The following is a 21,391-nucleotide window of genomic DNA, read 5'->3' as shown; positions in this document are numbered from 1 at the left end:
GCAGTCCTGGAAGTTGCATGATGGGGAGGGAAGAGGTAGTGAAACTGCGTTTTAGAGAGCCTTATGTGTTATATGTGAAGGGGTGTAGGCTTGTTTTCCTTCACTATGCTGGATTCATTTTCTTTTGCTGCATAACAAATTACCACAAACTTATCTGCTTAAAACGATATTAATTTATGATTTCACCATGAGTCAGGAGTCATGGCTTCAGCTGAGTTTTGTGTTCATGCTCTCCAAGGGATGAAATTAAGGTGTCAGCTGACTATAGCCTCATCTAGAGGCTCACTTGGAAAAGATCTTCCAAGGTCTCTCAGGTGGTAGTGGAATTCATTTGCTTGCGGTGATGTGACTGAGATGCTCCTTTTCGTGCTAGTGGTTGGCCAGGACCATTTTCAGCTGCTAGAGGCTGCTCTCAGGTCCTTGCCATGTGTAGTTGCATAACATAACATAGCTGTTTGCTTCTTCAAGGCCAGCAAGAAGATCTCTCTGGCTTAGAATCACTCTCTTCAGTTGGCTAAGATGGGGTCTTATATAATGGAAAGTAATCAAGGAAGTGACTGTCCCATCACCTTTGCCATGTTTTATTGGCTAGAAAGAAGCAAGTGAGATTCCACCTACACTCAAGGGGAGGGGAAAACAGAAAGGGGCAAGAATTTAAGCTGGGCCCAGTGGCTCATGCCTGTAATCCCAGCACTTTGGAAGGCTGAGGTGGGTGGATTGCCTGAGGTCAGGAGTTTGAGACCAGCCTGCCCAACATAGTGAAACCCCATCTCTACTAACAATACAAAAAATTAGCTGGGCTTGGTGGTGGTGGGCACCTGTAATCCCAGCTACTAGGGAGACTGAAGCAGGAGAATCGCTTGAACCTGGGAGGCAGAGGTTGCAGTGAGCTGAGATCATGCCATTGCACTCCAGCCTGGGCAACAAGAGCAAAACTCCGTCTCAAAAAAAAAAAAAAAAAAAAAAAAGAATTTAAAATTCTATCTACTGGGTCCACCCTCAGAAGATCCATGAAGGCAGTGGCCAAAAGTCTTTATTTTTGCTCAGCAATGTATCTTTGGTGCCCAACATGTAGTAAGTGCCTTATAGATACTTGTCAAATGAATGAAACCAGTGAATGAATATTTGGTAGACAGTTGAGTGCTATTTACAGCTTAAGCTCCTAAACCGGTAATTTCACGTTGAGAAACAGTCTAGTTGCTTTGGCATTATTTATATTCTTCACTTTAGGTAAAACTAGTAAACATTTTGACCTGAGATCTTAAAGTAAAACCTAAAATTGTTTATTTTCACAAGTGTCAATCAAATCTATTATATCAGAGAGACAACACCCATTGGAAAAATAATTTAGGGGCTACATTGTACCAAACTGGCAGAGTTCTTGTAACAGCTGGAAATGTTGGCAGGTTTGAAGTTTTGGGGGTGGTGAGTGGTTAGGTTGTTTGAAGTTTCACAGCTATTGCTAGCACATAAACATTATTTCAAAACACTTTGAAAATACAGATTGTTTTATAACAGCTGAATAACAATATTTTATTCTAACTTGTGCTTAGAACTTTATAGTTTATTGTGGTTTATACTTAACAGTTCTTCAACCTTTATAGGAAACATCTTTTGAATATAATTTAGGGTTTTGAGTCCGTTGATAAAGTGCCATTTTATCTGTACAAAATGACATTTCTGACACCAAAGTCTCTGTTTTTCCACTAGATCCGTGCTGTTCAACTGGGGTTAAGAGAGTCCTAGGGTGTACTGGAAGCTACAAAGTAACCGTGGTACATTTTCCTGAAGTATCAGTTTTAGTGGTGTATTTGAAAATAAACATTTTTTTTTTCCTGTTAAAACAAACATGGGGCGGGGGGCGGGGGGGCCACAGCGGCTGATGCCTGTAATCCCAGCTCTTTGGGATGCCAAAGTGGGAGGATCGCTTGAGCCCAAGAGTTTGAGACTAGCCTGGGGAAGATGACTAGACTCTGGTCTCTGCAAAAACATTTAAAAATTAGCTGGGTGTGGTGGTGCTTGCCTGCAGTCCCAGGCTGGGATGGGAGGATCGCTTGAGCCTGGGAAGTCAAGGCTGCAGTGAGCTGTGGTCACACCACTGCACTCCAGCCTGGGTGACAGAGTGAGACCTGTCTCTGTAAACAAACAAACATATATAGGTGCAGTGTAGTATAAAATAGAATACAAAATATGATTGAATTCTAAAAATAAATTTCTTATGGCATGTTACTGTAGGTGGCTCCCCTAGGTTGTCTCATACCTTGATTTATGGTCACTGTCCAATGCCCTTCAGGTGTGTCCGTGGAGAAGTTTGAGAGTCACTCTGCCAGGTTCTTTTTAACTGGATCTTGGCAGATGTCAGATTCTGAGGCATTTCAGGTGCAAGTTAGTGGCATAAGACAAGAAAATCAGGGATCAGGGTTCCTTTGTCTGAGGGAGACATTTGATAGAAGAAGAGACCTTGACTCCTGGTAGGTTAGTGGGAGACTTGTCCCTGATGACTTAATCACTCACGGGGCCTCAGCAGGACAGCTGGAATGACAGAGATGGCTGAGCTTCTTTCTCCACATAGTCTTTTATCCCTGACTTTTTCCCATAATTCAGAAGTGTTCCAGAGAAGGCCAGTGAAGAAGCTGCAAGTGCTCTTGAGGCCCAGGTTCAGAATTTCCACAACATTCCTTCCCGTATATTCTGTTGGTCAAAGCAAATCGCAATGTGAGCCCAGATTCAAGGGATGGGGAAATAGACTCTACCTCTTGATGGGAGGAGCTTCAACAATTGTGGTCTTGAAAAATCTACCTTGTCTCCTTGGGCAAAATACTTCACTCCTTTAAGCTTTAGTTTTGTTTGTTTTTAAATCTATAAAATGAGGATAGTATCAATACCTACCTCCTAAAGTGACTGTAAGGATTAAATATGTTGTTACATGAAAAGTGATTAGTACATCTCCTGGTAAGAGCGCTGTAAATGTCAACTGTTACTGTTTCACTTGTGTTTCTGCCTAATGAAAGCATAGCTATCCTTAAATACCTCTGCTTTCCTTCCTGAAGTCTTCTGTGATGTTCCTGTCTCTTGGAAAATATATTGTCCTAATATCTCATTTGGTGGCGGGTTTATCTTGCTTTATGTTACTGTTCTCTATGTGTATGACATAGCTCCTCTGCTGAAGTTTGTAAGTAAACTTCTGGAGGGGGCCGGCCAGAATTTATACAATTTTTCATTTAGTACTGAGATGATTTTGTGAATGAATCTCATTCAAAATGAGATAAATCGTTTCTGTTGTTTTAATCTAGTAAGCACTTTTAGTCAAAATATGGAAATAAAAATGTAAAAAGAAGAAGCAAACTCTCCAGATATATGGTCTCACTATTTACTGCTTAATGAAATGGGGCATATTCACATGGAGAAGATTTTAATTCCCTAAGGGGAAAAAAGCTCAATTTTTGCTAGTCTAAAAAATAAATGAACGTTTAATTTAGAGTTAAATTGGAGGGAGTTAGAGAGATTTAAAAGCAATAAAGTGTGTTTTATTTTAATGGTCACTTCAATTATTTTCAAATTCCAGGAGGTATGAATTCTGAGCTTTAACTAGATCAAAGAATGTTGAAATCTTAGTAAAAAAATAAAAAAGGGGGTCTGTTGGTTTTTATAAATGGAAGAGGTTGTATATAATAAAAAAGCCTTTTTTTCCCCCCCTCACTTGTAATCATTCCTTGTTGTGGGAAATAAATGTGAGTGTTCCTATGACATGTTTAAGGACTCCTATACAGGTATTAGCTTTAACTCGCCCAATGCTAATAGTGTGAAGTCAGGATACAGTGTGGAAAGGTAAAAAAAATAAAATAAAATAAAATAAATCTCGCATCTGCTGTTACATGTTGTTAACTCCCTCAGCAGACGTTAAATCATTTCAAGTACAATAATAGTGTGGGAGGTAAATTAACTAACCATTAACAGTCTTATAAATACACAATTAACATGCCAACATTTATATGGCACATTGATGGGGCAGCAGTAATTTTTGATTGGGAGTTTGCAGACCTTTGAGAAGCCTCAGGCTGTTGCCTATTCTGACAAGTTTTCACAGATTGCAGGTGAGAGGGTGGGAAGTCTGCTGAGCAGAGGGAAGTGAGTGGGGAGTGTTTTGAAAAAGTCCAGGAAGGGGGATTTCCTTCTAACCATTGGATAGATGTGAGCATTGTAAGTTGTGTTGTTGCCTATCTCAGGTCCTTAGAGACTGAAGAAGTATAGGGCGGGCTTGTTTGCTCGTAGTGAGTTATTTGAAGAAATAGAATATTTCAGGTATAGACTTGAACTGAAGGTACATGAGTCACTAGGGATTTTAAAAAATATTCTTAGACGTAACTAGATATTTAAAGTAAACCCTTCCTCTGTGATTTCAGGTCAACAATGAGATGATCACTGAAGTTCCTTTCTTGTGTGAAATTTTGTGACTTTTATTTTTTTGAACAACCATTACATGCACTGATTGTTTCTTGCTATTGTACAAGCACCATTGTTGTTAGCGGAGTGGAGCTGAGGGTTTACTGCATAACACATTTGCTCTCTTATGTCTTTCACAGAGACCCATGGGAGAAATTTCTCTCAGGCTTCAGGACCAAATAAGTACAATAGGCTTTTAAAAAGTCATGTTTGGCCGGGCGCGGTGGCTCACACCTGTAATCCCAGCACTTTGGGAGACTGAGGTGAGGGGATCACCTGAGGTTAGGAGTTCGAGACCAGCCTGGCCAACATGGTGAAACCCTGTATCCACTAAAAATACAAAAATTAGTGGGGCCTGGTGGTGCACACTTGTAATCCCAGCCACTCAGGAGGCTGAGGCAGGAGAATCACTTGAACCAGGGAGGCAGAAGTTGCAGTTAGCCAAGATTGCACTACTGCACTCCAGCCTGGACGACAGTGCGAGACTCCATCTCAAAAAAAAAAAAAAAAAAAAATTGTGTTCATTATGACTATTGTAACTTTGTCCCTCTTTGTTTTAAGAGGCCTTCTGGTGTACCGGTTAAGATCCCAAGCTCTTGAATTTGAGTTTTAGTTCTATGTATTAGCTGTCTGGCTTTGGGCAAGTTTCGTAACCTTTCATTTTCTCAGTTTTTTTCATAAGCTATTATAAATAAAGTTTGGAAATGAGTGTATATAAAATTATCCAAAATTATATTAAGACGTATGCCCATCAAAACCTACTAAAAATTATTCCCATGTTTAGAGCGTGTTCCCAGTCATCACAGGCAGGTTTCATGATCAATAATGAACACAGATGGGTGTGTAATCTGGGAACAGTATCCAAACTGCATCTGAAACAACCCTTAGCACTTAGTAGAAACTTAGTAAATATTTGTCGAATATTTATTCATTTGAAGTGTAAAAGGAAATCCACCCAGTATATTAAAAATGCATATGTTGGCCTGGCATAGTGGCTCACGCCTGTAATCCCAACACTTTGGCAGGCCAAGACTGGTAGATCGCTTGAGCCTAGGAGTTCAAGACCAGCCTGGGCAATGTGATAAAACCCCATTTCTACAAAAAATACAAAAAGTAGCCAGGCATGGTGGTGTGAGCCTATAGTCCCAGCTACTTGGGAGGCTGAGGTGGGAGAGTCGCCTGAATCTGGGAAGTTGAAGCTACAGTGAGCTGTGACTGTGCCTCTGCACTTCTGCCTGGGCGATGGGGATGAGACCTTGTCTCAAAAAAAAAAAAATTGTTGTGTTATTTTGGGACATCTCTTTCCTTCTGTGTGTGGATATCCCTACTGCTTCCATTTTTAGTAAAACAAATCTTTATGCTTTAAAGAACATGGTGTTAAAAAGTGTGAGAAAGAAGCTGTGAAAAGTGGGAAAGCTTAGGCAAGGTGATATTATTTATCTGTGGCCTAAAGGTATATTAAAAGGTCTATCTTATTTTATTATTATTTTTGAGACAGAATCTCACTCTGTTGCCCAGGCTGGAATGCAGTGGCAATTTCGGCTCACTGCAACCTCCGCCTGCTAGGTTCAAGAGATTTTCATGCCTCAGCCTCCTGAGTAGCTGGGACTATAGGCACGCACCACCACACCCCCCTCATTTTTATATTTTCAGTAGAGATGGGATTTCACCATGTTGGCGAGGCTAGTCTCAAACTCCTGACCTCAGGTGATCCACCCGCCTTGGCCCCCCAAAGTGTTGGGATTACAGGCGTAAGCTGCTGTACCTGGCCTTATTATTTTCTTGAGATGGAGTCTTGCTCCGTTGCCCATGCTGGAGGGCAGTGGCGCCATCTCGGCTCACCTCTGCCTCCTGGGTTCAAGCAATTCTTTCACCGTAGCCTCCTTGCCCAGCTAATTTTTGTATTTTTAGCAGAGATGGGGTTTCACATGTTGACCTGTTGATTGGTCTCAAACTCCTGACCACAAGTGACCCGCCCGCCTCGGCCTCCCGAAGTGCTGGGATTACCGGTGTGAGCCACTGCACCCAGCCAAAAAACGTCTGACTGTCTCAGAGAATCAAGAGTTGGTAACATTCAGGGAAGGCATTCAAGGCCTGAAGAGACAGCATTTGTGAAAGTGTAGAATAGCATTTCTAATAGCATGTTCTGTGAAATGCTGTTATACACTGATATGTTTTAGTATTCCTATAGAAAACAATATTTATGGATGAAGTAAGTTTGGGATATATTGTGTTACTAGGTTCCTCCCTCTTGGAGAGTCACAATACACAGAGTACATAATTTTTTTTTTTTTCTTTGAGACAGAGTCTCGCTCTGTTGCCCAGGCTGGGGTGCAGTGGGACTACAGGCGCCCACCACCTCACCTGGCTAATTTTTTTAATTTTTTTACTTTTAGTAGAGACGGGGTTTCACCATATTAGCCAGGATGGTCTTGATCTCCTGACCTTGTGATCTGCCTGCCTCGGCCTCCCAAAGAGCTGGGATTACAGGCGTGAGCCACTGTGCCCGGCCTACACAGAGTACATAATGTAAAAGTTTTGGGAAGTCCTGTGATAAAACAGCAAGAAGAAAACCTCTTTAACTTGGTTGAATCTGGTGTTTCCTAGACTTATTTTAAAACTTAAAAATTTTAAATTGTGGTAAAATATACATGGTATAAATGAGATGTAAAATTTACCTTTTTTTTTTTTTTTTTTTTTTTGAGACCGAGTCTCGCTCTGTCCCCCAGGCTGGGGTGCAGTGGCCGGATCTCAGCTCACTGCAAACTCCGCCTCCCGGGTTTACGCCGTTCTCCTGCCTCAGCCTCCTGAGTAGCTGGGACTACAGGCGCCCGCCACCTCGCCCGGCTAGTTTTTTGTATTTTTTAGTAGAGACGGGGTTTTACCGTGTTAGCCAGCATGGTCCCAATCTCCTGACCTCGTGATCTGCCCGTCTCGGCCTCCCAAAGTGCTGGGATTACAGGCTTGAGCCGCCGCGCCTGGCCAAAATTTACCATTTTAACCATTTTAAAATGTGTAGTTCATTGGCATTACATACATTCACATTATGGTGCAACCATCACCACTGTCCATTTCCATAACTTTTCCATCTTCCCAAACTGAAATGTACCCATTAAATACTTTTTCCCCATTACTCCCTTCCTCCAGCCCCTAGCAACTGCCGTTAGATTTTGTCAGTTTGACTACTTTAGGTACCTCATATAAATGGAATCATACAGTACTTGTCCTTTTGCGACTGACTTATTTCACTTAGCATAATGTTCTCAAGGTTCATCTATGTTGTAATGTGTCAGAATTTCCTGTATTTGAAGGCTGAATAACATTCCATCATTTGTATATACTACATTTTGTTCATCCTCTACCACGTATTCTTAATCGCTGCTTAATATTGTGTTATATGTATGTGTCATGGCATATGTGTACTATTGTAGGTTCCTTTTAGATTTTCAGTATTACAAATTACTCTGAGATAAATACTTTACACAGTTATCTCCTTAGAACAAATCCTAGAGGTAGGATTGCCCAGATAGTATTCATGTTTTATATTTTGGTAAATATTACCAAATTACCTTCTAAAAAGTCCCAGTTTTCATTCCTTCATATTGTGCATGAGATTGCCCATTTCTCTGAACCCTTGCCAGAGTTAGATTTTTAAAAATCTTTTTGATTTTTGCATAACTGATCAGAGAGTACAGTTTGTTTTTATCCCTGATCTGAATGTCTTTGTCTTGGAAATCAAACATAGCTTCAAATGGCAATTAGCTGCTCTTTGGGAGATTTTTAAAAATATTCTTTTGGGTTTTGAAAAGTAGTCTTGTTAGAATAAGTTGATAGTGTTCCAAGGTGACAATTTTGAAGGGCACATTGAAGAGATGCTCTTGTGTTAAGAAAAAAAGGCAATCCTTTATTTATAATCACACACTTACACCTGGCACATTCATATATGACTTATCTCTACAATGAAACTGAATAGTCCTTGGAAGTTAGACAGCAACATTTATTGAACTCCTGCCATGTGTAACAGCCTTTGTTGCCAGAAGGAATACGGTGTTGTGGACCCTGTCCTTGTGGAACTTATAGTCTAAGTCTCTAAGTACACATAACGGGAGGTAAAAAGTGACATACACAATAATATGTTTTCTGGGGCAGTCCTGTGGGAGTTCCATATCAGAGTTGGTAGGGAATCATTATTTTTTGAAAGAATCATACAGCTTCCTTAATGTATGAAGCCATAGTGTCCTAATAGAGAAGATATCTGCTATTGTTGAGGCATGTGTTCTGGAAGGATAAAGTTGGGGAGTTGGTATGTGCCTTGAGAAGTGTTTGCCTATTCCTCTTATCTTCAAAAGAAGTGATCTGTTTCCCTAGATTGAGGGTACTTCAGTATACTTTTGTCACTTTGCCTTTTGCCATTTGACTTTTTGGTGCTAGAACACCTATTAAATGTGTGATTGCTTCTCGGCCTTTTGGCTAAGATCAAGTGTATTAAATGTGTGATTTCTCATTAAAGCCCTTATTTTTGCAAGGGAGAGCTATTCAGTATGAATTTGAAAGCACCTTCCTCTCTACTGGTGACTAGTTGCCTTCCTTTCATGCAAGGAAGACGGCTTATTGTGATTGCTGTAGAAGGATGTTTGCAGCTCTGATCTGTGATACTATGATTCCATAAATACTCTCATTTATAAATAAATCTGTGGTGTATACATTTTTTATGGTTATAGAGAAGTTTGTATTTTTACAAGCGAAATTTAAATGCTCACTGTTAATTTCGTATTTGTTTTCTGATCAATATCCTTAAAATGGTGGATTGACGCTAATATTTCAGGGACCAGATATCTCAGAAATTTGGTGCTTAAAAGAATCCCATGGTATTAGGAGAGGTACTAGGTCTGTATTAGGGTATTAACTTTTTGATTCAGGGATACTTTACTCACCTTTGCATTTCCCAGTAGCTTCAGAGTAAAATAAGTACTCAAGGAATATATTAAGAGGGGAAAAAGTGAAGATTAATGTAATTCGCTTGATTAGAGATGCTTCTCAGTTAAATTTCTTTTTAATCTCAGTATCTTTATTTTAAGACCCACTAGGTGATGTCAACAGAATGATGTGTTTCCAGACAGCAATTTTTAAAACCTTAGTTAGCTGTAAGGATTTATTAGCTAGATTTCCTCTCTGTGTTCCATTTCTAGAAGAAACAGATTACAAGAAAATCTGGTGTTATAAGTCCTTCTAAAAGTAAATATCTTCTAGGACTGTTCCTGGAAACATAGTCAATCCAGCTTTCATATTCCTTGTACTTTGCAACGATTTTGCAGGGGCAGGGAACTCACTCAGATGACTTGCAGTGTCCTCTATCACAAAGGAAGCACAGACTTCTTTTATGTGCCATGAACTTATAAGACAGATGGGATATTGACATATTTTAGGACTACTTTAAGCAAGAATTGATAGTTGAAATTATTGATATTTTTATCATTATTATTAATAGCTAACATTTATTTAATTACATGCCATGTATTTTTTTGAGCACTTTACCTGCATTATCTCCTACATATCCTCTCATTCCTGAAGCTTCCATTTTATAAATGAAGGGGAAAAAAAAGGAGGCTCAAAAAGGTTAAGTATTTTGACCGAGATCTTATAGCTAACAAGTAATAGAGCCAGGATTCGAACCTTTCTGTCTCTAGGGCCTAGTACCTAACCATTGTTCTGCAATGTTTTCTTTGTTGAGTATTTTCACTTAGCTGAGAGGGTGCTATCTTGTTACTAGAATAAATACTATTACAGTGTTTTTTGTTCGTTTTGTTTTGTTTTAGAAGACAGGGTGTCACTATGTCACCCAGGCTGGAGTGCAATGGTACAATCGTAGCTCACTGCAGCCTTGAATGCTGTGGCTCAGGTGACCCCCCACCTCAGCCTCATGAGTAGCTAGGACTACAGTCACATCCCACTATGCCCAGCTAATTAAAAAATAATGAGTGTATATATATATATATATATATATTTTTTTTTTTTGTAGAGATAGAGTCTTTCTTGTGTTGCCCATGTTGGTCTTGAACTCCTGGACTCAAGCAGTCCTCCTGCCTTGGCCTCCCAAAGGGTTGAGAGTACAGGTGTGAATCACCGTGCCCAGCCTCATTACAATTTTAACAGGACCGAGGAAGCAGTTTTTATAATTAAGTTTCTAAAATGAGAAGTTGATCATATAGTAGGTAGTTTTGCTTATAAGTTTTATTTTAAAAACACAGGCCGGGTGGCTCACGCCTGTGATTGCAGCACTTTGGGAGGCCAAGGCGGGCAGATCAACTGAGGTTGGGAGTTTGAGACCAGCCTGACCAACATGAAGAAACCCTGTTTCTACTAAAAATACGAAATTAGCCAGGCATGGTGGTGCATCCCTGTAGTCCCAGCTACGCAGGAGGCTGAGGCAGGAGAATCACTTGAACCCGGGAGGTGGAGGTTGCGGTGAGCCAAGATGGCGCCACTGCACTCCACCCTGGGCAACAGAAGTGATAACTCTGTCTCAGAAAAAACGAACAAAACAATAACAAAAGCCACGGTACTATCTTGAAAGGAAAATACAATCATTAAGCAAAATTAATTTAGTGGTACATTTTTATAAAACCCCTAGTAACTCAGAAAGCATTGTCTGTGCCCTTTTAAACACTTCACAACTGTGTGAAATGTAAGGGGATATGTAAACTGATGAAATACAGTTTTGTACTTTAGCACATCATTTGAGGAAAATACAACTTGTTCCCCCATGACCTTATAAAGTAATGAGAAGATTGCATGATGGTGAAGGGAGAAAGAAAGGGAAATTTATTGTTTTAACAGTAGTTATGTGCTTTGAGTGGCCTGACTTGTTAGGAGTTGCTGTGATTTGTTTTGCCAGAGTGCAAGCCTTCCTTTCTGATTTCTATGGAGATCTCATTGACTAGAGCTGCAGCCCCTAGTGCTTATAAGGATTTCCTTTCAGCTTAGACTTAATCCCTTTAAGCTCCACAGAACAGGGATAAATGTTGATTTTCAAGGTGGCATTTTACTACACTGAATTTGTCTGAAAAATGATTCAGTCATTTTCTGCCTTATTCTTAAATATTTGCTGTGTACATCATGTTTCTAGGTAGGTGAGCTCGTGAAACAATATGAAGAGGAGAAAATAGCCTTTTAAGGAAATTGGCCCACAGAAAGGATGGCCTTCTTGGACAATCCAACTATCATTCTAGCTCATATTCGACAGTCACATGTGACCAGTGATGACACGGGAATGTGTGAGATGGTTCTCATTGATCATGATGTTGACCTAGAGAAGATTCATCCTCCTTCAATGCCTGGAGACAGTGGGTCAGAAATTCAGGGAAGCAATGGTGAGACTCAGGGCTATGTATATGCCCAGTCAGTCGATATTACCTCAAGTTGGGACTTTGGTATTAGAAGACGCTCAAACACAGGTAAACATTGTGTTCTAGTCATGTCTTCTGAGCTTTAAATCAGTAAACAGTCTTATGGAATAATGCATAATGTTGGAATAGGCTTAATGGGGGAAGTTTCTAGGTATTAATAGGAACACACATATGTCAGACTAAGAGTGAGTCTGAGCAACATCTCCATCTCTGCGACTGCGAATGGACAGGGCCTCTAGAATGTTATTAGAAGTAGACAGAAGAGGGATAGTGAAAAAGTTGGTTAGGAGAACATGTTGGACATTGTCTAACAAGTCATTGTTTAGAAAGGCAAGTGGACCGGCTTTGAGTGTCTTCACAGAGCAACATTATTCCCAGTAGGTAGACTACCTGGAGACAGATTTCAGGTCGACATAATAAAAAACTTTTAATACAGAGAGGTGACCACCGAAGAGAGCAGGCACTTCTTGCCCCTGGACGAATTGTAGGGGAGTGGGGAAATGGGAGGAGACACCTGAGTATTTGCTAGGGCTGGTTTTAGTAGCATTCTATACATAGGGTGTGAGGTTAGAAAAGGAGCCCCTGTTTTTGATACTTTGCCTTTATTTTCTTAAATTGATCACGTTTTGATTTTTCTGGCTTGAAAACACTGAACTTTGGTATACATGTATTTAGTCATTAGCTTTAAAAGCTTATTGCCCATTTTCCCACATTTTTTTGGTGGCCTTGTTTCAAGGGGAATGTGATGAACCAAGGACTTTTTTTTTTTTTTTTACTTAGACAAATTATTAGAATATATATTGTGGTTCTAATATGACAGGTATTCTAGGAGATTATTTTTTTTTTAGATAATCAGAAAATATAATAACCTGCTAACTCCCAGGAAAGGTAATGGCAAGGAGATATAGTAGAACACTGAAAATACTTACGTATTTATTTTCATGGTCCAAATGTAAAATGCACATGAAGTAATATTGGAGGTAGAACTGGATACAATTTACAGTGAAAGGCACATTCAGGTTTTGGTTCAGAATTCATTCAGTATCTGTGACATAAGAAGAATTTGCTCTCATGATGAAAATAATTAATAGCATTTCCCAGTATCTAAAGGAACTTTTATCAAAATAGGATTTGAGTGAAGGTTTGAATATAATTTAGAACCATTGATTCTCAGTTCTCTAGTTGAAACTGACTTCCTTGCAGGTTATTGAGATGATATCTTATATGACAGGTTGAATGTATTTCAGCAGGAGAATGCTGCTAAATTGAGAGCTTTATGATTATATTACTTTGGCTGTACCCTTCACATTTATTAATTGCAATTGAATGTATTTTTCTTCAGTGGAGTTTGGTTAGATATAGTGACATTGTCAGAATGCTTTTCCCAGCATAGTTTAAATTTCTGGTAAGATTATTTTCAGTATTTCCCAACCACAATGCTAACGGAGAAAGTGTATAATTTCCTACCTTGAAAGAGGCTGAAAAAGAAATTAATTTATTTTCTATTAGCAAAATGCTGGGATAGGAAGCTGAAGATTAGCAAGAGAAAACTCATTTCAAGAGATGGCATCGATTGTGACTTTGTTTTTTATCGTGGTCTCTGTATGCAGCAGTTGTTCAGTGGATGCTGGGTGGTGTTTCTCTAAAGGATCAGTTCACTGATTTTTGAAGGTTGATCAGCCAGTGGCAATATAATCACAAATGCATAATTTTAGGTGACTCTTGTTGGAATTTCTTCCGGTAGCACTTAGATGCTAATAATTAATTGAGATTGTAGATTGTCTTAGTGACCAAAGAATTTACTTTTTAATCCATGCAGCATATCTTAAAATTTTGTAAAAGAAAAATTGTTCTTTTTAAGATTTGACTAATGTTACAAAGATACAAATCATTTATTTTACTACCTATAAACTGTTTCAGCCCACTGAAGAAAAGCTATGCTAATTTATATAGCTTTGACATTTTATAATTTTCATGATTTTTAGATAAAGGATTTTATATTTAAAACTTTAATAGTCTAGTCTGAGTTCATTTATCTTTAATTTTTGAAACGGGTAGAGTAATTCATAACAGTAATTTTATTCCTGTAATGTAATATTCACTTCAGTTCATTTGTGCATTAAAATTCCTTTAAGACCGTTATTAATGATTTATATAATGAAATGTCATATTAATCACAGAAGTTTTCACATTTTATTATTCTCTTCCATGTTAATACTATCTTTATGATCTCTATTAGTGTTTTATATCCTCTAATTTCAATTATAAATCAAGAATATTTTCATGTTTTTGTTGGTATTTGCTTTTCAGGGGTGCCACCTTTAAAATTTTATGACTTTTTCTCTACATATGCAATATAAAACATCTTTATTCATGTAAAGGTAGTTAATTATGTCTTTGTTTATGGTAAACTTTCATTGACAAACTTATAGTTATAATATTTCTTTTCAAGCTCAAAGATTAGAACGACTCCGAAAAGAGAGACAAAACCAGATCAAATGCAAAAATATTCAGTGGAAAGAAAGAAATTCTAAGCAATCAGGTAAATGGAAATGATTTTAATTCTTAATTTGAGATTTATATATTTAGTTTATTATGTAAGAACTTTTATTTTTAATTCATCCTTTTAAATCCTCTGGACAGGTACCTCTTGTGTTTTGAGCTTTGGGCTCTTTCTCTTGTGTGCCTTGACCCTCTGAAGCTATATGCTCTTTAGGTCTTGGCTTTTTGGCCACCCTTCACTCTGGGTCACAGGGATTGATGTGTGCAGGGGACATTTTTTATAAGCTGTCATGTCAGTACTGTTTTCTGATATTTTTTCAAAAATATAGGCCAAGGAGTACCCTATGTTTTTTTTTTGTTTTTTTTTTTTGAGATGGAGTCTCACTCTGTCGTCCAGGCTGGAGTGCAATGGCATGATCTTGGCCCACTGCAATCTCCGCCTCCTGGGTTCAAGCGATTCTCCTGCCTCAGCCTCCTGAGTAACTGGGATTACAGGCGCATGCCAGCACACCTGGCTAATTTTGTATTTTTAGTAGAGATGGGGTTTCACCATGTTGGCCAGGCTGGTCTTGAACTCCTGACCTCCAGTAATCCACCCGCCATGGCCTCCTGAAGTGCTGGGATTACAGGCATGAGCCACTGTGCCCAGCCGATTTTTGTTTTTTGTTTTTTGTGTTTTTTTTGAGATGGAGTCTTGCTGTGTCGCCCAGGCTGGAGTGCAGTGGTACCATCTTGGTTTACTACAACCTCCGCCTCCCTGGTTCAAGCGATTCTTCTGCCTCAGCCTCCAGAGTGGTTGGGACTACAGGTGCACACCACCATGCCTAGCTAAATTTTGTATTTTTAGTAGAGACGGGGTTTCACCATGCCAGGCTGGTCTCGAACTCCTGTCTTCAAGTGATCCACCTGCCTCGGCTTTCCAAAGTGCTGGGATTATAGGTGTGAGCTACTGTGCCCAGCCCCTATGATATTTTGGATGAGTTTCTAGGTTATAGATTTCCCTTGGCAGTTCCAACCTAGACTTTCCCTTGCCCCATTAGTGGGCCTAGTAACAGTCTTTTTTGCATATATGCAGATTATTTTCCGTTAGGGTAAAAACCATTATGTTGCTGGTATCATTAGCATTTGCTGTATATTTTCATATAGTATGTGTATAAAGGCTGGTCATATTATATACATTCAAAGCTTCAGTCTCAGCAAGAAGAAAAGACTTGGGGAAGAACAATTTCAGAAATAAAATGCTATTAAAATATTTTATAGTGGTTATATCATGTTTTCTAGACTTTCTCTTTTTTTGTCCCTTAAAAGAAATGTCTGCAGTCTGTCTTCTGTATCCTCCCAGCACCTCCCAATATCATATTGGCATGTAATGGATGCCTAATAAATATTTGTGGATTGGCTCCATTGTTACACAATAAGTATAAGACTAATAATATTAAGATTTATTATACTAATAGCAGCCCCTACCTGGTGCTCTACTAGGTACTGTACATGCGTTACCTCTAATGCAGTGATCTTGCAAGGTGTAGGTATCATTGCTGTTGTTTACAGATAAGACAAAGGCTCAGGGATTTGATGAACTTGCCAAAGTTACCCAACAAGGATGGTAGTGTGATAATGAGGTGTTTTGTTTTCAGCTCTGCCTGCATATAAAGGCCAGTCTCTCTGCGCTAAATCACACTCTGTAAAGTGCTTCTTGATTTCTCCTACTATGATTATAAACTCAAGTATCCTCAGTAGGTATGATTTTCTTCATGACTGCTACTAAGTGATGACTGTGTAGAACCAGAAGTCCCAATTGCTTGTTTTTCTTCCTTATGTCTCATTCTGACTGTCCTTAAATGAAGTAGTTCTTGAATTTCTCTTTATTTTTACTCTGAATACTTTCAGAATCTCACTAGGCTAGCCCCTCTGTTGATCCAGTTAATGTTTCTCTTTGTTGTATTTAATACAGATTGAAAATACTTTATATCACTTATTCACTTTCTTTAAATTTTTTATATATCTTAATGCAGTTCTTATTAATCTCTTCTTGATCAGTATATACAGAGCCAGTTTATCTAAGCTTCTCTGTCTCTCCAGCCACCCTTTATTTTTATTTGCCTTCTTCACTTCCGTATCTTAAAAAATTATAAATAAAGCACACAGTGAGGCCAGGCACCGTGGCTCACACCTGTAATCCCAACACTTTTGGAGGCCAAGGCGGCAGATCACTTGAGGCCAGGAGTTTGAGATCAGCCTGGCCAACATAGTGAAAAATCATTTCTTTTTCTTTTTTTTTTTGAGACGGAGTCTCGCTCTGTCACCCACGCTGAAGTCCAGTGGCATGATCTTGGCTCACTGCAAGCTCCGCCTCCCGGGTTCACGCCATTCTCCTGCCTCAGCCTCCCGAGTAGCTGAGACTACAGGCGCCCGCCACTGCTTCCGGCTAAGTTTTTTGTATTTTTAGTAGAGACGGGGTTTCACCATGTTAGCCAGGATGGTCTCGATCTCCTGATCTCATGATCCACCCACCTCGGCCTCCCAAAGTGCTGGGATTACAGGCGTGAGCCACCGCTCCCAGCCCCTCATTTCTACTGAAAATACAAAAAAATTAGCCAGGAGGCAGGCAGATCACTTGAGGTCAGGAGTTTTAAGACCAGCCTGGCCAACATGGCGAAACCCTGTCTCTACTAAAAATATAAGAATTAGCTGGGCATGGTGGTGTGCGCCTGTAATTCTAGTTACTCAGGAGGCTGAGGCATGAGAATTGCTTGAACCTGGGAGGTGGAGGTTGAGGGGGCTAAAATCGTGCCAGTGCACTTCAGCCTGGGCAACAGAGCAAGACTGTGTCTGAAACCTAAAAATACAGTGAATTGAGTACCTCAAATATAGTTGCATCAGTCCCTTTTACAATGTAAGAAATAAGTTCTTCAGCTTAAATTTTGATACATCTAATAGAGGATTTTGTTTGCTCCCCTACTTATTTTTTAAAGTCTAATCTACTTTAATTTTTGTTCATTGTTTCACAGAATATGTTGGAGAAATAATTATGTCCCCTTTTGCTTTCATTTGTAACCATACTATCCATTATAGAAGTGTACTTATACTTCTCTCCTTCAGTTTCCTTCCCTTTTCTGTGTCTCATGGATTTTGATAATTGAGCCTGTGGTCTTACTTCTGGAGAAGCTCTTTAATGTGTATGTTCATGCTTGAACTGTTACCCCTGGTTCTGGCCAGACCAGCAACCTGCCTGGTAGTCATTCCTGATGGATAGAGTGAAACTCATCAATGCACAAAAGAATGTCTTTGGATTCTCCCTTAGGCTGGGTCCTATCATTAAACCTCAGCTTAGCGCTGTGGGTGTATTGAAGCATGCTAGAAAAGTGGAATCAGCAGTCCACTAAACATCTAACTGGCAAACTGAGCAGCCATCCTATTTTTATACATCTCCCACAAACGTACTGTCTCGGCAAGAAATGCCACATCTAAATCTTTTTTATTTTTATTGAGAATTTTGGATGGGTAATTATTTATTCATTCTCTCATTTTAAGAATTGGAGGTCTCACTGTGTTGCCCAGGCTGGCCTCAAACTCTGGATTCAAGTGCCTCAACCTCCTGAGGAGCTAGGACTACAGGCATGTGCCACCATACCCAACTTCATTCTCTCATTCTTTTTCTATTATTTATGCTTTGCTAAAATCCTTTCATTTGTTTTTCTTTTCTTTGTTTTATTTCATTCCCCACTAGAAGAATCATCATTCTAAACAGGATGACCTCCCTGGAAGTATTCGTCTTTCACAATTATTCTGTCAACATCCAGTTTATCCTTTAAGACACAGCAAAAGGGCAGTCTTTTCATAGAGGAGATGGAGGGTTTGTGGAGATCATCTAGTCTGTACCTCAGTTCTTTATGAACTTGCTGATCCATATGCCATGAGACCACATGATAAATGAAATACCTTAGAGTAAGATCCTTGTAATATTCCTGTAACTAAAACTGCATGGATAGATACGAAGATGGTGTTATCAGAAATGTGCTTTGTTAGGAATAATGTCATATTAAGATCGAAGTATCTTTAATTTTATTATTTTAAAATGGTATTTTATTCTTTACATAATTAGTTATTACCCTTACTAGTTGAATTATTTAACAAGTATTTCTTTCATAACTCCTGTGCGGCTAATAATTCTATGCTGAGTGCTAGGAAGACTACATGAATCCTCTCCTCAAGAAGTTTGAAGTCTAATTGGCAAATAAGGCTTCTTATGCATGAAGTTAAATAATAATGCAAAACAACAATGTAGCTTATTTATATCAGTTATTTACATGTACCTGATGTTTTATGTAACTTCTATTATTGGTTTCTTAAGTAATGATTCCCAAATGCAATGGATGTATAAAAATCAGAAACGCATCCAAAAGTGCATGTTATAATAACATTCCCTATAAATTTCTCGGCCTCACCTATGGAATTCTTGATTTAGTAGATGGGGCTTGGGGCCCACAAAGTTATGGTTTTCAAAAGTTCCCTGGGTGATTCTGATGAGTAATCAGGTCAGTATATAGTATGTTAGCCACTAAGTTTATTTCTTTTTTTCTTTTTTGTTTTTTGTTTTTGTTTTTGAGACAGAGTCTCTTTTCGTCAGGCTGGATGGAGTGCAGTAGCACAGTCTTGGCTCACTGTGACATCCACCTCTGGGGTTCACGCAGTTCTTGTGCCTCAGCCTCCCTAGTGGCTGGGATTACAGGTGTGTGCCACCATGCTTGGCTAAGCTTTTTTAAAAAAAATTTAGTAGAGACAGGGTTTTACCATGTTGGCCAGGCTGATCTTGAATTTCTGGCCTCTTGTGATCCGCCTGCCTTGGCCTCCCAAAGTGTTAGGATTGCAGGTGTGAGCCACTGTGCCTGGCCTATTTCATCTTCATTCAAAGCCGGCAAATTAGCTGTTAATATGTCTCTTTTACAGGTGAGAAAACTGGTGCTCAGAGGCCAAATAACTTTCCCAAGTTACTTACAAGTAGTAAGTGGTAAAGCCGGAATTCACCTCCTGGACTGTTTGACCCCAAAGACTTTAGTCTTTCTACTCTGCTCTGCTCCCTCCCATACCATTGGCAGAAAGGAGCTGCTTCTGAAGTTCTGGATATTGAGGAATCTTTGGTGTTTTCTTGTTCCTTTTTTTTTTTATAGAGTGAATCTTGCTGTGTTGCCCAGGCTGGAGTACAGTGGCACGATCTCTGCTCACTGCAACCTCTGCCTCCCAGGTTCAAACAATTCTCCTGCCTCAGCCTCCCAAGTAGCTGGGATTACAGGTGCCTGCCACCATGCCTGGCTAATTTTTGTATTTTTAGTAGAGACGGAGGTTTCACCATGTTGGCCAGGCTGGTCTCAAACTCCTTACCTCAGGTGATCCACCTGCCATGGCTTCCCAAAGTGCTGGGATTACAGGTGTGAGCCACTGTGCCTGGCTCTTATTCCTTTCCTTCTCTGTCAGCTATGGCCAGAGTTTGGGGAAGTTGCTGAACCCTCTATGTTTGGGGAAAAAAAAAAATTCAGGTACAGTGGCTCGTGCCTGTAATCCTAGCACTTTGAGAGGCCGAGGCAGGAAGATCACTTGAGCCCAAGAGTTCGAGGCCAGCCCTAGCAACATAGCGAGATCCCGTCTATACACACACACACACACACACACACACACAAAATTAGCTGGGCATGGTGGTGTGCTCCTGTAGTCCCAGCTACTCAGGAGGTTGAGATGAGAGGATCACTTGAGCCCAGGAGGTCAAGGCTGCAGTGAGCCATGGGGGTACCACAGCACTCCAGCCTGGGCAACAAAGGGCGACCCTGTCTCAAAAAGCAAAATAAGAAATTGTGTAGAAAAAAATTTAAAAATGAAAATAAGTTACCTGTAATCTCACATTCAGAGGCAACTGCTGTTGTTACCCTCTTGATGTATTTATTTTAGATTTCATTTATACATGTGAGTGTATATATTTTAAACAATATTCAATATTTAATATAAAAAATATATATGTATATATTTTGACACAGGGTCTCGCTCTGTCACCCACGCTGGAGTGCAGTGGCACGATCATGACTCACTGCAGCCTTGACTTCCTGGGCCCAAGCAATCCTCCTGCCTCAGTCTCCCGAGTAACTATGCCACACAGGTGCAGGCTACCTTGCCTGGCCAATTTTTACAATGTTTTGTAGATGCGGGGTCTCCCTGTGTTGCTAAGGCTGGTTTACACTCCTTGACTCAAGCAATCCTCCTGCCTTGGCCTCCCAAAGTGCTGGGATTACAGGTGTGAGCCACCATGCCCAACCTCAAATCATATTTCATATGATCTTTTTTGTATTTTTTGTGTATACAAGTAGTTCATAAAGATAAAATGTTTTGGTTATCTCCATATAGATCCCATACTTTTACATTTCTTATTAACGTTATTTCCACATATTTTGTGTTACCATTGTATTTTTATTTTGTTTTTTTTTTTGAGATGGAGTCTCGCTCTGTCGCCAAGGCTGGATTGCAGTGGCACGACCTCAGCTCACTGTAACCTCCACGTCCTGGGTTCGAGCTATTCTCATGCCTCAGCCTCCCGAATAGCTGGAACAACACGCACACGCCACCACACCCAGCCTACCATTATAAATAGGGTCTTCTTCCTCATAAGTTTGTTGTTGGTGTTTTGTAAATAAATCTGTTTTTTTTAATTCTAATTTTCATTTATTTATTTTTGAGACGGAGTTTTGCTCTTGTTGCCTAGGCTGGAGTACAGTAGCGTGATCTTGGCTCACTGCAACCTCCGCCTCCAAGGTTCAAGTGATTCTCCTGCCTCAGCCCCTCAAGTAGCTGAGATTAGAGGTACCCACCACCACACCTGGCTAATTTTTGTATTTTTGGTAGAAACGGGGTTTCACCATGTTGGCCAGGCTGGTCTCGAACTCCTGACATGAGGTAATCCACCCACTTGGGCTTCCCAAAGTGCTGGGATTACAGGCATGAGCCACCACACCTGGCCGAAATCTGTTATTTTAATATATTTGTTTTGTATCCCG

At 39.8% G+C, this 21,391-nt stretch overlaps 1 protein-coding gene and 1 pseudogene across 7 annotated transcripts in view; both read left to right on the top strand.

Moving 5' to 3' along the window:
• MAPKAP1 (MAPK associated protein 1) overlaps positions 1–21,391 on the top strand; it is a 273,571-nt gene that overhangs the window by 24,880 nt on the left and 227,300 nt on the right. For 4 of the 7 annotated variants that reach the window (XM_008006232.3, XM_008006231.3, XM_008006236.3 and 1 more), the window contains exons 2-3: positions 11,570–11,897; positions 14,302–14,391. The exons of 2 other annotated variants lie outside the window; for them this stretch is intronic. In XM_008006232.3, coding sequence (XP_008004423.1) covers positions 11,639–11,897; positions 14,302–14,391 — 349 coding nt within the window. In that variant the 5' untranslated portion in view covers positions 11,570–11,638. The remainder of the gene's footprint in view (positions 1–11,569; positions 11,898–14,301; positions 14,392–21,391) is intronic. One more of the 7 variants, XM_008006237.3, reaches the window with a different exon arrangement.
• Positions 8,894–9,053, top strand: LOC119622363 (U2 spliceosomal RNA; annotated as a pseudogene).

The sequence above is a fragment of the Chlorocebus sabaeus genome, chromosome 12, assembly GCF_047675955.1.
Source record: "Chlorocebus sabaeus isolate Y175 chromosome 12, mChlSab1.0.hap1, whole genome shotgun sequence".
NCBI lineage: Eukaryota > Metazoa > Chordata > Mammalia > Primates > Cercopithecidae > Chlorocebus > Chlorocebus sabaeus.
The sequence above is the reverse complement of the archived record's forward strand: the minus strand, read 5'-3'. Positions and strand labels throughout refer to the sequence as shown.